Below are 16,191 nucleotides of genomic sequence, written 5' to 3'. Positions count from 1 at the left end.
CATGAAATTTCATTTATTATGAGTACTATGTCTTAGTAAGGCAGCTGTTGGCAGCAAGCTGTGAAATTGAAGTTGAGCTGATTAGTACTAAGAGCCAAGATATAATATGCTTTTGTCAGGGAGAAGTTTTTTGTCTGAATGTAACATACATTCAGTAATTAAAATAGCTAGTCAGTCAATCATACCAACCCCACTTGAAGGGAGAGCTAATGCTACTTTAAAATACAATTTCCAAATTGTACAAATTGCAAGCAAAAAATTTGGATTTCCATAGCTCAGTTCAGTGAGGTCTTTACATAGCCAATGTACCAATGACATCAGAAACCCAGAAATTAAGGATTCTTGACTCTCATCACTGTCCTACTAACATGGTGTTAGGTTTTGGGCAAGTCACTTCTGACAACATCACAAAACAGGAACGAAATCAGGATCAGTGTGTTACTACTATCCCCTGGGGATGTCACACACAGGCTGTGACTGGAGGAAATCATCCTGGGCTCCCTCTCGCTGGGGCAAGCGCTCTCTTCATTCAATACACAACCATGACTCTCTTTCTTACAAGAAAATAGCAGTACGCGTCTCATCTTCCTCTGAGCCTCCTCTGGAATGTGCTTACAATGCACATTTCAATAATACCTGCCCAGAAGTGCCCTTGGGACCCAGGTGAAGGAGCAGGACAGGGCTCGGCCCATGCTGTTGGAAGTCCAAGCCAGGTAGAGGATAGAATTTTACACATGAAATGCATTAATAAGAAGACAGAACATGAAAAAATGCTTAAACTAAAGCATCAGTCTGATTAATCCTCAACAATTAAGTTGATTATACCTTGTAAATTGACTTCCTTCCCATATTGTTGCCTGGAAGTCAAATAGCAAGACTGTAACACCATCTATCTCAGGAATCTGATTAGCTTACAATGACAGCAAAACTTCAAAGACCTTACTTCTGAACCAAGATGCAACCCTGTCCTCTTCCCAGCCCAGTCACAAGCTCCTGCAATGACACAAGTCTGTTCACAGTCAGACCAACAAACTGATTTTTCTGGTTTTCTTCTCAGCTGGATCAGTGAGTTGATTCAATTTGTAGCATGTCCGATAGCAACAACATGGAGGAGACAGGAACATGCAGCCACGCTAAGGAGGCCACTTCTTTTGATGTCAACAGAGCTCTCAGCTTAATCCAGTCTTGAAACCATACCTGAAATCTATCAACATGACTGTTGTCAGGAGGGTCCCATTGCTCACAGGGTGACTGTAGTTCTAATGCCAGGTAAGACAGTCTGACCAAATTACTGCACTTCTTAGGTGACAGCTACGTGTTCTTCCCTGTAAACACGGGATTACAATTAAATACTCCAAAACATGTTGAAGTTGGCATTGCTTTTACTATATTAATGTTCACTGACAAACAGATTAATTTAACAAGGGTTTGATGACTATGTCCCCCTCACCTAATCCATAAACTACACTCATGTGCAGACTTTGTGCCAGCAATCCTTACTTGACATCTACTTTAGGTATTTGCAGCACTGTCCTATTTGCAAGGGAATCAAACTACTTTGGGGGTTTACTTCTTGTCATGCATATACCTTGGCAGCCAGCTACTGCAGTTAAAAAAAGAGCCCAAAAGCTCTACAAGATATCTAGAAAATTAAATAGTATTTAGTAATTGGTGAGAGATTGCTCACTGGTGTTTCGTATCAGTGAATATAGTGGCTGGCTACAAGGTACTTGTAAGCGTTTTTACGCAGAAGGAAGCCTGGCAGGTTCTTTCCTCCATGCGATTCTTTTTCTGAAGAGCTTTTCTAAGGGATAAGGATAGGGTTTTACTCTTCTGAGATTACACGCATTGTTAAAGACAAGTGGACCCTATCTTTTTTGTATTTTAAAAAAATCTGACTTGTCAGCATCTAGAGAGTCAAAATCCTCAGATGAAAAATGCACTTAGTATGTCCATGAAAGATGAGAGCTGATGGCCATCACTCCGCAAGTATTGCCTCAACACACAAACTCACAGACTCACAGCAACATAAAGATAAAATGCCAGCAAGGAATTGGAATGAGAATAAAAAGACCATATGAATCATGCATACAACTAATTAAACATGAAAATTGACTCTACAGTCACTTACCTTCACCGTTGTAAGTTAACATTCAGCAGAACAAATTTGAGTGGTGTATCTTGGACATTTACAATCTGGGAGAAATTTTCTTTTAAACTCATGTCAGGATAACACAGCTTCCTTTCCAAGGACTAACTCAAGTGAAAAAAGCTTAAGACTGAGCACAAGCCTTGGTTGACAGCACTTAAATGAGCCTGGAAATCTTCAAATTTACAGCAGTGAGAACTGCTGCATAACTTCTAGGCTAAAGCTTCAGGGCGAAGCATACCTATATTCAGCTAACTCACAAGTTGAAGTAGTCAGGTTTTGGTAACTAAACCGTGGTTTTCCTTTTGCATACATAACCCACAACACATATAAAAGTGTTTATTATCCACCTCAGTGTTCTGACTGAAGAATACGCTAAAACTGAAAGAAACATAGCAAACCAAATAAATTTCCTTTCCAATAATCTGCTCCTGACAGAACATAGAATCTTCCTTTTCTCCAACTGTAGAATAGCTGAGAGGAAATCTTACTTTCTAGCAAGAAACAGAGAACTGTGCTAACATGGTCAGGAGCTTCCAGGACATGCCAGGGCTTCCCCCAGCTACATAAACACTTTTACCACAAAGTTGTTGCACATGTTGTTTCTAACATGTACATTGTTTGGTGCAGTACTCAGTTCTTCTCTGCAAATCTCTAAAACTGCTGCTGTCCTAACACTGCATCATTACTTCTGTCACAGACATCTACTGCCAACCTCCTTCCTGAGCGACTTTTTGGCTTGTACTAAAAAGTAGGTGAAGAGTAAACCAGCAAGCTCTCAAGAAGCCAGGCTGCTGCAGCTGCAGGGGCATGGGGCAGCGGTATCTGCTCCATCGAGACCGTCCGCTCCTGCAGTGGGAACCAGGGGCACGGGGCAGCGGTATCTGCTCCATCGAGACCGTCCGCTCCTGCAGTGGGAACCAGGGGCGCGGGGCAGCGGTATCTGCTCCATCGAGACCGTCCGCTCCTGCAGTGGGAACCAGGGGCGCGGGGCAGCGGTATCTGCTCCATCGAGACCGTCTGCTCCTGCAGTGGGAACCAGGCTGGCTGCTGCTGTCCTTGCGCCAGCGAAGTGGGCAACAGAGGCTGCCTGCAGACGTCCTGCTGCTACAGCCAACACTTTGCTGGCATGTCCAGCCACCTACTTCCCATTTCTAAAGCTGGTCACAAGCAGATGAATTCTATCCAATATTCATATTCACATTTCACTGTGTCTACTCACATACGACACAAATGCAGACTTGGTTTAAAGGAGGGAGACCAAAATCCTCATTCCACTCTCTCCTGCTATTGTGATGGCTCATGCTCTCCCTGCTTATGCTGAACTGTTGTGAAACCACAGTACTGGGAGGACAGGGATGAAGTCAAAGTTCTGTTATTGCAGAAAAAGGCAAAGTGATAACACCACACAAGTGTCTGGACACTGAAATAGTTCTCCACTGGGAAAAATTGACTTGTAAAGACACTTGTGGCAGAGACACTGTGATAGTCGTTGTCAGGTTTGAGCTGTCAGTAGCTGGAGATGTTCTCTAGCAGCATTTTCATCTGAACTCAGTTTTTTTAAACATCATTATAAAGTATCAAAGCCATCAGTAAGCAGAGTGAGAGTCGTTTTTTGACAACACTGTTCCTCAAACAGTTCCCAGGACGCGGTATGTGCAGTCTGGAGAGCTGAGCACCAGCCCGGTCCTACAGCACGTCGGAGCTCCTCCTCCGACTCGTACCGAGGGACTTTCCTCCCTGAACATGCCCTAATGAGTTCCACCGAAGCCTGCAGGTAAAAACCCTTCGCAACCCTTTTGCCCGGATTGACAGCCTTAGAGCCTCCTTCACCCTGCTTCGGCTGCTTTCCAGACCTTCATTTTTGCTCCTTTCTGTCAGTGTCGGCAACAGGAAGCTGCACTCCGTTTTTTCACTGTACGTTTCTCTTAAAACTGACATCTTTGCATTGTAATGAAGGAACCCCTGGGTATTAGTGACAAATTACTCACCAGCTAAAGAGATTTTCTTTTCTGTACCAGGTGGAAGATATTAAAATCTCTAGAGGAATTTTGCCTAGTCTGCTACAATAAATCATCACATAATTTTCTTTTAAGGTGACTTAATTTTCCTACCTTTAAAACTTCACAACAAATAAAGTCCTCAACTGTGTTAATGCAAGATTAAAAGTCTTGTGAACTTAATCGAAGATCATAAATAAGATGTACTTAATTTTATTTTGAAAATTAACATAATTTTACTTTAACATTTTAAATGTTATTTTTTAAATAAATAATTCTTCTTTTCTGAGAATTAAAAAATCATGTACCTACCATAGTTAGAAGTTATCACCTCCAAAATCTTAGCAAAACAAGCAAAAAAAAAATCTTCCTTTCTTCAATTACGTAACTTAATAGCAAACTTTTCAAATTCAAATCCTCCTCCACACAGCCTGTGAGGAGGAGTCCTGCACCGGCTGCTCGGTGAAGAGCTTGTACAGCAGCCACCACAGGGAAGGCAGAGCCTTGCCTTTTCTTTTTTTTTTCTAGAAAGTAGTAGTATTTTAATAGTAATACATGATTAAGAAGTTGATACTCAAAATTTTAACTTCCCAACTATGTAGACTTTGTGTCATTCCAGCAGGGTTTTCTACTTCATATGACAGATAAAACTTCAATATTTTATAATTAATACTAAACACTACACAAGCGGCTTATGGCTTCTGATTACATGGCTTCACATATAATTATGTGCTCTTAATCATCAATTAAGTCAATTTTCAATATCATAACACGCCCAGTAAGTAATCAAGGCAGTGAAAAAGAGTTCATTTTACAACTGAAAGTAACACTAGGACCAAGACAGAAATTAAAGTCATGCCTCACCAGCAAATGGAGGGCGGGAGTGTGTCTATCAATAAATAGAGTACATGAAGTCTATACACAATTGTTTCTTTCTCTATTTGACAAGGAAAAAATGAGGGGCAAAAGATCAATTAAGAAGCAGAAATGTGCAACCAAAGTGTACAACACAACTGGATATGTAGGATCCCACAGTGCTTCTTACAAGCACAGCGCATCCCTCCCCTGCTTCTCCCGGGGGAGTTCCAGCTCCAGTAATTACTTTCTGTCTGCTCACAAAGTTCAAGTTCAAAACAATATTCATTTTCCATTTCCTGTCCTAAACCAGGGCACAATGCTTCTGTGCATTGTTAAGTAACCATCCCACTTCACCACAGACACAGTTAAACCACTGTCGTCGTGATTGAATAATCCTGGTTTGCGGCAGGGGGCTGGGGAAGGAGCAGCACTGGGCTTCAAGAAGGACAGCCAAAAACCAAAACTAAATTATACATAACAGGCAGAATACGCCTTCTTTTGAACAACAACTTCAAATTTTCAGGTGCAGAGATACTGAGAGACAGCAAAGGTCTGTCGAAGTTTTCATGCAGATGACATCGCACGTGGTTACACGCATCTACAACATCGTTGAATGATTATGTATTTTAGGTCAGAGACCCAAGCTTGCCTCTTATTCAGAGAGAGCTGAATTTTATTAAAAACAAGATTCCTCAAACGTAGATATTTACACAAGAGGCTACGAAGGCTAAACAGAATGAGAATCTTGATAATTTTATTTCAATAAATAAACAGAAAATCAGTGCCTGCCTTACTTTCCTACTATACACCTGACACCACCAACACACTTAAGAGTATTAGGTCAGAGGAGACGTTACCCCAAGCACTAAGTCACACCACTGAAAGGTCTCTGGGTGCAGGAGGTGACATCCACTGCTGCCGCAGGGGCTGCGGCTCCTCCCGCCAAGGGGCCGTGCCGGCTTCCCACTCAGTGCGATCTGTTCGCTCTTACTAACTGCTGCTGGAAACCCTTGCGAGCTGCAAACGAGGCCTGCGAGCGCGGATAGACAGCGACTGCCCCTCCTGTTCTGCGCGGCTCAGGCACTAAAGAAATCAGTTAGACTTGCACTGTCTGTGGTTGCCATGTGGTTTGTTGGGTTTTTTTAAATGTACTCGTGCAACAAGTACAGATGATTTCAAACTGCCCCCTCGTACCAGGGGCCAGCCTTCCTGCAGTGCAATGACCAGGAGCTGCAGTGCCAGCAGGACTGGATCGGCCAGCCTTCCTGCAGTGCAATGACCAGGAGCTGCAGTGCCAGCAGGACTGGATCGGCCAGCCTTCCTGCAGTGCAGTGACTGGGAGCTGCAGTGCCAGCGGGACTGGATCGGCCAGCCTTCCTGCAGTGCAGTGACCGGGAGCTGCAGTGCCAGCACGACTGGATCGGCCAGCCTTCCTGCAGTGCAGTGACCGGGAGCTGCAGTGCCAGCAGGACTGGATCGGCCAGCCTTCCTGCAGTGCAGTGACCGGGAGCTGCAGTGCCAGCAGGACTGGATCGGCCAGCCTTCCTGCAGTGCAGTGACTGGGAGCTGCAGTGCCAGCGGGACTGGATCGGCCAGCCTTCCTGCAGTGCAATGACCGGGAGCTGCAGTGCCAGCAGGACTGGATCGGCCAGCCTTCCTGCAGTGCAATGACCAGGAGCTGCAGTGCCAGCAGGACTGGATCGGCCAGCCTTCCTGCAGTGCAGTGACTGGGAGCTGCAGTGCCAGCGGGACTGGATCGGCCAGCCTTCCTGCAGTGCAGTGACCGGGAGCTGCAGTGCCAGCAGGACTGGATCGGCCAGCCTTCCTGCAGTGCAGTGACCGGGAGCTGCAGTGCCAGCGGGACTGGATCGGCCAGCCTTCCTGCAGTGCAGTGACCGGGAGCTGCAGTGCCAGCGGGACTGGATCGGCCAGCCTTCCTGCAGTGCAGTGACCGGGAGCTGCAGTGCCAGCAGGACTGGATCGGCCAGCCTTCCTGCAGTGCAGTGACCGGGAGCTGCAGTGCCAGCAGGACTGGATCGGCCAGCCTTCCTGCAGTGCAGTGACCGGGAACTGCAGTGCCAGCGGGACTGGATCGGCCAGCCTTCCTGCAGTGCAGTGACCGGGAGCTGCAGTGCCAGCGGGACTGGATCGGCCAGCCTTCCTGCAGTGCAGTGACTGGGAGCTGCAGTGCCAGCGGGACTGGATCGGCCAGCCTTCCTGCAGTGCAGTGACCGGGAGCTGCAGTGCCAGCGGGACTGGATCGGCCAGCCTTCCTGCAGTGCAGTGACCGGGAGCTGCAGTGCCAGCGGGACTGGATCGGCCAGCCTTCCTGCAGTGCAGTGACCGGGAGCTGCAGTGCCAGCGGGACTGGATCGGCCAGCCTTCCTGCAGTGCAATGACCGGGAGCTGCAGTGCCAGCGGGACTGGATCGGCCAGCCTTCCTGCAGTGCAGTGACCGGGAGCTGCAGTGCCAGCAGGACTGGATCGGCCAGCCTTCCTGCAGTGCAGTGACTGGGAGCTGCAGTGCCAGCGGGACTGGATCGGCCAGCCTTCCTGCAGTGCAGTGACCGGGAGCTGCAGTGCCAGCGGGACTGGATCGGCCAGCCTTCCTGCAGTGCAGTGACCGGGAGCTGCAGTGCCAGCGGGACTGGATCGGCCAGCCTTCCTGCAGTGCAATGACCGGGAGCTGCAGTGCCAGCGGGACTGGATCGGCCAGCCTTCCTGCAGTGCAGTGACCGGGAGCTGCAGTGCCAGCAGGACTGGATCGGCCAGCCTTCCTGCAGTGCAATGACCGGGAGCTGCAGTGCCAGCGGGACTGGATCGGCCAGCCTTCCTGCAGTGCAGTGACCGGGAGCTGCAGTGCCAGCAGGACTGGATCGGCCAGCCTTCCTGCAGTGCAGTGACCGGGAGCTGCAGTGCCAGCAGGACTGGATCGGCCAGCCTTCCTGCAGTGCAGTGACCGGGAACTGCAGTGCCAGCGGGACTGGATCGGCCAGCCTTCCTGCAGTGCAGTGACCGGGAACTGCAGTGCCAGCGGGACTGGATCGGCCAGCCTTCCTGCAGTGCAGTGACCGGGAACTGCAGTGCCAGCGGGACTGGATCGGCCAGCCTTCCTGCAGTGCAGTGACCGGGAACTGCAGTGCCAGCGGGACTGGATCGGCCAGCCTTCCTGCAGTGCAGTGACCGGGAGCTGCAGTGCCAGCGGGACTGGACCAAACTCGTTTGCCCACAGTCAAACACGAGAAAGGAGAGAATGTCTTTTGCTACAAATATCAAGGCTGACTTGCTTCTAACTCTGTATCTCAGTAGACAGCGGCAGTAACAATGTAGCACTTACCAAACAGAAGCTAGCAAACCCCAGGTTTTTATAAATTCGAAAAATAAAATTAGCCTATTAAAAAAGGGAAAATTTGGACACAGCCAATATAACATTCAAATGTTTTAGTTATAAAATTGTCATGTTTCATAAAAAATGGTGCTTTTTAGTTTGTTAAAGGGTGGAAAACCAATCTTTTTCAAATAAAAAGTATTGCTCAATTCCAAACAAGATTTTAAGTTGTTTCAGGCACAGAAATAGGGACAAAAATAATAAATTTGCATAGCAGCACTTCAGTTTACAAAACCGAAGCACACACTGTGAGCATTTACTGTGAGTACTGAAAGTATTTTGTGAATAATCACATCATCAGATAGTTACAATTAAACTCTAAAGAGAGTTATTTGTCACCGAATAACGGTCAGAAGGGGAATCAAACTGGTGATACAGATCTACATTCAAAAATGATCAAAGTTATTTCAAAGGAACTATAGGAAAAAATCACACCACAAAAAGCTGAATTAAACGTGTCATCAAAAGATGCGATTAGCACTAGATGCAAAACTGGCCGTTAAGACAGCGGGTGAGCCTCCGCGTGGGGCTCAGCCTACGCTGTAAATAACCGGGGCCTCCAGACTGCTTCGCTTACTCAACCTATTAACAAACAAACAAACAAAGCAGATGCCTGCCCCACTTCCCCCTCACTGTTTCTTGTGGGTGCCTGAGTGATCCTAGAGGTATTTCCAGTTTTTAAGGCATTAGCTAAGTTTAAGACATTTCCCCCACGTCCTCTTGTCTTTGCCTGGAAGCACCAGGTTTCCTGCCCCGGTTGACTTGCTCTGTGAAGCTCTTTCCAGCACAGACAGAAGCATCAGCTCTCTGTGGGTTAACGAGTTACTATCTGCGCTGACTAGTATTAAATCTCTATTTAGGATTATTATTTATCTATTTAGCTGGGCTGTTTGCCTTCTCAAAAGCAGAGATGGCAAATGAGAATTTCTGCATTATGAGACTGAACACCTAGAATTAGGCACCAAACAGCATAAAATTACCGGTTTTCTTAAACCTTTCTGCACATCTAAGAAGGGGCAATTCAATCCGGACCTTCTCTAATTACTGCAACCCAGAAAAGTAGGAGCCCACTGCCAAGAATGAACAGCAAAGAGAAATCTTGTCTGCAGAATGACTTGGCCTGCAGTCTGTAGCACTGGTTTATTTTAAAACATTCCCGAAGAAGTCTATTATTGTTGAAATAATTCAAGACTTCAATTTCCCTGAATTATGAAGTGGTGTTGCAGCAAAGGCAAGTTGAGGCTCTTCTGTGCATCAGCTTCCTCTCCAAAAAGCAGAGGGGAGATGAATGACACTGGCATTTCATGCAGCACTCACGCAAAGACATGGACGCGAAGGAATCTCAGGTTCGTAACCAAATACTTTAAACCTTCATTTCCTTAAGAGGAAACCAGCTGGGAATAAGTTTGAAATGGGCTATCATCACAGAAGTTTCTAACATCTGAAAAACAAACTTCAATCAATTTCTACCAGTGTCTGTCCATCAGTAACAAACCCTTCACCTGCCTTTCCAGTTGCTAAGGCCCAAATCATATCCAGGCTCTCCCGACCTCAATCCCATTTTCACTCTTTGTATTCAAACCTGGCAGTAACAACACACACACAAAAAACCCAGCAGGCTTTCAAACAACAAAATCCCACACCCCGACAAAACATGCACTCTGCTTCAGCAAGAAAATGTCAGTCAACAAGCAGGCACAGATTTCACAATGGCTGAGGTCATTCCCTTTAAGTCATTAGGGTTTGTGGGTGAGTTTTCCTGGTGGTTTTAACATTGGTTTCTGTGACTGCAGTTATGCTTATTTATGCATTTAAGGCGTATGATCTAATACACTTAGGTTTAACTACTTCATTCTTTTGACATTCTTTCCAAATTATAAAAAGGATTCTTGGTGTTTTCACTGCCTTGGTAAAGAAACAAAATTGCTGTCCACATAATTTCTTAAAAATACGGAACAGAGTAAGTACTTGTTGAAAATAATTCGAAGAAAAAAACCCCTACACCCCCCAACATAACACTTACTTTTGTTCTCTCCCTAACCTTTGGAAGGAACTTACTATTTTTCAGAAATAGCTGTTTTGCTGGCTTTTAAAAAACACTCTTCAGGTCCTCAGCATACTTCAGTTACAAGTTACAATCAACACAGAAGTTCAGTATATTTTTTTTAATGTCTCTTCTATTTTTACTGTTTTGCTTTTTAAAAACTGCACATTTGCGGTACACTTCATTCACTTTGCATCTTCCACAGCCACTTTGATCTCTCCAGTAATGCTCATTCTACTCACTGCCTTTTGGTTATGATCTACCAGGGCTCCTCTGGCTTGATAAAAATCATAACTTCTAAAGGAAGTTTAAATTATCTTCTCCCTCCAAGGCAAAAACCAAAACCAAAACCAAACAGCCCCCACCATCCAAGTCAGGCTGGAGAAATTCACCAACCTTTCGGAAACATTCAGAAAGCTTTTTAAGAAACTCAAAACACGAAATGATGTCTACACGTGTACTCCCTCAATACTGTGCGCAGTGCATGACTATTAGTTGTATACCTAAATCATACCGAAACATTTTAAGTAACCTTATCAAACTAGAGGCCACGGTTGCTTCTATACAATGTATTTCCAGTGTTCCCAACACTGTTTCATATATCCGAGCTCATTTCTAGTGAACAACAGGAGGAGTGGAGGGTACCCACAAGCGTTGTAGGAGACAGAGGCGCTGCTGCCCCATCCCTGGGGCATCCCTACCACCCTCCTCCTGACCCCCAGCTCAGCATCACCACCAGGGACAGCTGTGTCGAGTCTGACTGTGACCCAGTCACACCAACAGTGACAAAATGTTACTCAGTGGCACACAAAACGCTCTGAACTTCCCAAGGGATCAGCTCTGCATCTCCCGAATTCTGTAAAACATCACGATTTACAGCCACCCACTCTATAGGGAGCTCAACGACGTCCCAGGCTCCCCTCTCCCCTGCTGCTCCTCCTTTCCCAAGCTGCTTTTTCTAACTGAACCCCAACTAAAATCTCCACAAAAACCCCTCCATCAAAATTCCCAATAAACCTTACCGCAGCCCCGCAGCAGACCTCTGCCTGTCCACAGAGCCTCTGCACATAAACGAGGGAAAATACCTTAGCGCAGCACTAATGACGCATTTCCCAGAGAGTGCAGGGGTGACACACAGAATGAGAGCAAAGCTAAGATGCCATCTCGACTTCAGGCAAACAACCTCTTCTGACCTCTGGCAGCTCCCACACACTATTAAACAAAAAGTATTCTCTCCATGTTAATGAACCGTGTACAACCTAACAGATAACACTGATGTTAAATAAACATGTTTATATGTGACTCCTAATGCTAGGACTTCAGCAGCTACAGACAAATCATTTTAAATGGGAAGGATTATGTTCACGTAATCTTTCTCCTCTCATTTTCCACATCTTCAAAATAATTCAAATACGTAATTGAAATCCAAGCAGAAAGACTGAGTGAAAAGAGGTTTGACTATTTTTAATTAATATTCACTCTGACACACTTCATGGAACCATCTACGCAGTGACTACAACTTTGGATCCAATTTTCCTCTCACACCTCTTGCAGCTGTAAATCAAGAGCAACTGAAGAGCTTGCCGAAGAAGGAAACCGGATCAGGTTTTGGATGCCCTAATCAAAAAGCATTTTGCAGTTGACTGCAGAGTCCTACATCCTCTATTCCCGCCTTCTCCTCTCTCCCGCTTCAGCACTCTGGTGGCGCTAGACCGACTGGCAAACGGCAACACCTCTGGGCCCCAAAACGACCCAACCAAGATGAGCAATTATTTACAGCCTAATTGAGGGGCTTATCCTCACCTGATTAAAACAAGGTGTTTGTTAAACATCATTACTTGAGTTAAGATCTGCAAATACAGACGAAGTATTGTTTTAAGAATTAGACTGCCATGAACAATTGTTTTCTGATGAGACCTCTTAACAAACAGTCCCAGCTGGGATAGTATTTTTGGCTTTTCAGTAAGGGGAGGGAAGGAGATTTGCTGAGTCCAACCTGTTCATATCGAACTGGATATTATGCCAAGACATTCGAGCAGTAAAGCTTTTTGCTTTTTTAGTAGGCATGCCCCCCCCCTTGTACTTTTTACTAAACTAAGCCACTGGTATAACTATTTTTTCTGTCCTGTGTAGTACAACGTGAAATTTAATGAAAAGAACCTGATTGTTTGCCCAGCAGACTACACCATGTGCTAATAAAGTTTATATTGCTATTGCTGTGAATAATACACATGCATACGGTAACTATACGTTGGAAACAGCAGTACAAGATTTCCCTACTTGATCTACAGAATGACCCCTCCACTTATGGGATATACTTAAAATCCTCATATTAAAACTGCAGCGTTCCATGGTTCATGGAAAGGATTTGAATTTGCAATTTCATTTAACAGTTCGTCCCTAATAAAAGTCACTCCAGCCAGGCAAAACTAATTCAAAAATATTGTCTTATCATTCTAAGAACTTCTGATAGTTTTTGCAAATTTTTAAAAGCATTTTTCACTGCACAAATAATCTTAACATTCATTTCCACAGATTAAGTCTAACAACCTGTGAATTTATTGCAGAAGGAATTTACTATAAGGAATAATTAGTCTTCAGCACTGTTCTTGCTTGTTCACCAGTTGAAGACACCTTAAAAACATCTGGTTACTGCAAAATTTGGCACAGAAGAAACAAATCTTACTGAGGAGAATTATAGCTGATTTCAGAATAGCTGTTTTACTACTACACATCATAAATAACAGTTGGGAAGACAGCAGAAAATTACTAACTGCTTTAATTGATTTCTTTGTCAGCAGTGTGTACGTACACACACTGACGCACAAATACAGCCACACCGACTTCAGAACGATGCCTTCCAGGCTTGAAGTTAAACATGCAATTAATTTATGTAGGATTAGTAGTTAAATTAGTACATTTTCAGGGAAATCCAGCACATTGACCAGAGAGGCACAACACAGCAACACACAAGATTCTTTAAATGATATACTGAGGTCAAGTTCATTGTATTAATACCCAAATTTAATTCGTCTGTTTAATAAAGGCGAACCCGTACACATCGTGTAGTTGAATACAGGGCTTATTGTTGGAGGGGGAATTATCAACAACATTTTTATTTCTCCCTAATGAAGCTTCTCTAATGAAATTTAAGACTGCCAAGGCTGTGAGATATTTGAAACAGGAGCCCATTCTGAATATTTCAACCAAATAATGGTGATAAGATTAGAGAGTCATGGGAATCAAGTCTACATATTATTTTAAAAGAAAATGAGCTGAGGGGAGGAGGCTAAACAAAGCAAAGCAAAACAAATCCATGAGCCTAAACCTAAAAGAGTGCACCACTTGTTATTTAGCCAAATGTTTAGACCTGCTGCTGGGGAGCAGATGGGGCACTTGAATTGCATGGGCGATTTGACTCAGATCCTTCACAATTTAATTTTGCATCACACATCGAGATTTTCTCTTTTTTCATGAAGAGATGCAAGTTAGAATAATTGAGTCAAGTTATCAGCTACGGTGTCATTTCAAGGGAAGTTTTAAAACATGCTTTAAAAGCTTCTGATTATTTTCAATATATTTGTACTACAAGTCCTCCCTACTTGCATGTGTAACATTTGAAGCCACATGATGCCTTGGATTTCAAAGTAAAAATAAAAATTAGTTTTGTTTAAGAATAGAAATGGTTTATTCATGTCAAAAAGGATGATGCAAATTAATTTGTCCTGTACGTAGCAACAAGTAACACAAACCAGTGCAACACTAAATGTGTGAAACTAAGAAACATTCGTTTAGGCACAGAACGATGAGTTTAAATACATGCTGTTCTTCTGAAGACCAAACTGTCCTAATACACACAGATGTAGAGAGGTAGAAATAATTTAGACACACTTTCTCAATATATTGGGGGGCGAGAGGGGAAGGAACCCTTCTATGGATGGCATAGCAGAAATAAGAAATTCTCAATAAATTAGTAAAGCTCTTTAGAAGACTAAACAATAAACCATTCCTGCCATTGCCTTTAACAGCACTAAGGGATGTGTGAATTTGGTACTACGCTGAATTAAATTCCTGTTGATAAATTTGATGCAGACCAATAAACTGTTTCTTAGTAAACCATATGTATTTTAACAATTACAATTTTATACAACAGAATATATTATTTGAAGTTTCTGAAAAACAGTAGCTGTATACCATCAATAATTTCCTTTAGAGGCCACTCACTGGGCTTAAGTATAATTTAACACTCAAAAAAGTTTACTTAAACTGCATAAATCACAGGACAAGTTTTCCTCGTGTGAACAACCGCGGAAAAGAGCATTTATTTAAACGCACGCTTCAGTTTTTAAAATAATTACTAAACGAAAGCAGCCTTGAGGTAAAAGCAAACGCTCCGCTGCGCATCAATTAACCATCTCTGAATTTTGGGTCGCAACCCCGCAGGCAGGACCCCAACGCGCTGTCGCGCTTCACGCCCCGGAAAGCGCCGCACCGCGCCCAACGCCATTCCGCGCCCGCGGAGGGCGGCTCACCGCGCTCCCCCGACAGGTTTCGGGGCGAGCGCCTCGCTCCGCGCAGCGCCCTGCGCCGTGCCCCCCGCTCCGCGCCGCTCCGCGCCCCGCCCGGCGCGCAACGCGCGGAGGCGGCTTCACACTTCGAACTGCCGGCGGGCACGCAAAGCCCCGCGCGGGAGCGCGGCGCCGCCGCCCGCCTCCTCCGCGGGAAGCGGTGCGCGGGGAGAAGCCGCTCCGCGGCCGTTCCCGCCGCCCGTACTCACCGGAGGTGCAGCGCGGAGCCGCAGCGCTGCGGAGTGTGCGCGCCCGCTGCGGGCGCAGTGAGCATGTGCGAGGCAGGCGCGCATGCCCGCGGAAGGGAGCGGAGTGGGGCGGCGGCTCCGCACCCCGCGCTGCGCCCGAGGCGCGCCCACCCCCCTCCCCGCCGCGTCTCCCGCCGGGGCTCGCGGGCTGCGCAGGGGCGCGGAGCGGCGCGGGGCGCTCGAGCGGTCTGTCGGCACGCGCCGCACGAGCGACGGCGCGGGGGTTTGTGATCGGTTCATCTGACCTGTTGCCTCCCCGGTAGCGAGGCCGAAACCCCCGGCCCCTCCGCCCCCACGGCAGCCTGTCACCGCGGCCTCCGGCCCCTGACAGCGCCGCGGGGCTTTCCCCGCGCTGCCGCCGTCGGGGGCGGCCGGTCCGCGCCGCACCTACCGCGCGCGTGGGGCCGCGGCGTGTCGCAGCGGGCGCCCTCGGAGGTGTCCCAGCGCCCGCCCGGCTGCGCTGCCCGCGGCGCGGTGCCGGGGCGGAGGAGGAGCCTCCCGCGGCTCCCGCACACCGCGGGGCCCGGCCGGAGCGCGGGGACGCCCTGGCAGCCCCTCTGCTATTGTCACAGGCCTGCCCCGTGTGACCCACCGCCGCTGTCCCGGCGCTTCCCCCGCGTTCTCTAACAAAAGCCAGTCAGTATTTTCACTGACAGCAGGTATCTCCTAACACGCCCTTTTGCTTTCATAGCTACAGTTGTTCCTTCATCAGTTCTGTCGATGTACATTTGGCTGCAAGTTTTTAAAAGATTCGCGGTTTAAAACTTGGAAGCTTGAATACCACTTGAATACTACCTTATCTGTAGGCTTTCCTTCCATGAAAATCATCATTCTCACTACAGTCCTTGTATTACTGATCTCTAGTGACAATTTTAAAATAAAAATTTAAAAAGAAGGGCTTTTTGTGGATGCTCGTTATGCACACTGTGCCACAGA

General features: G+C 46.2%; 1 protein-coding gene across 3 annotated transcripts in view; it reads right to left on the bottom strand.

Moving 5' to 3' along the window:
• EYA2 (EYA transcriptional coactivator and phosphatase 2) overlaps window positions 1–15,718 on the bottom strand; it is a gene marked incomplete at its 5' end in the record, with an annotated part of 87,001 nt that extends 71,283 nt beyond the window's left edge. For 2 of the 3 annotated variants that reach the window (XM_082065672.1, XM_082065669.1), the window contains one exon: window positions 15,217–15,281. In XM_082065672.1, the coding sequence (XP_081921798.1) occupies window positions 15,217–15,281 (65 nt within the window). Of the gene's footprint in view, window positions 1–15,216; window positions 15,282–15,646 lie in introns of those variants that run through there. The other variant, XM_082065670.1, reaches the window with a different exon arrangement.
• Window positions 15,719–16,191: the final 473 nt, after the last annotated feature.

This window comes from Streptopelia decaocto (genome assembly GCF_964273445.1).
Source record: "Streptopelia decaocto genome assembly, chromosome: 14".
Lineage (NCBI taxonomy): Eukaryota > Metazoa > Chordata > Aves > Columbiformes > Columbidae > Streptopelia > Streptopelia decaocto.
This window is presented reverse-complemented; position numbering and strand designations above follow the sequence as displayed.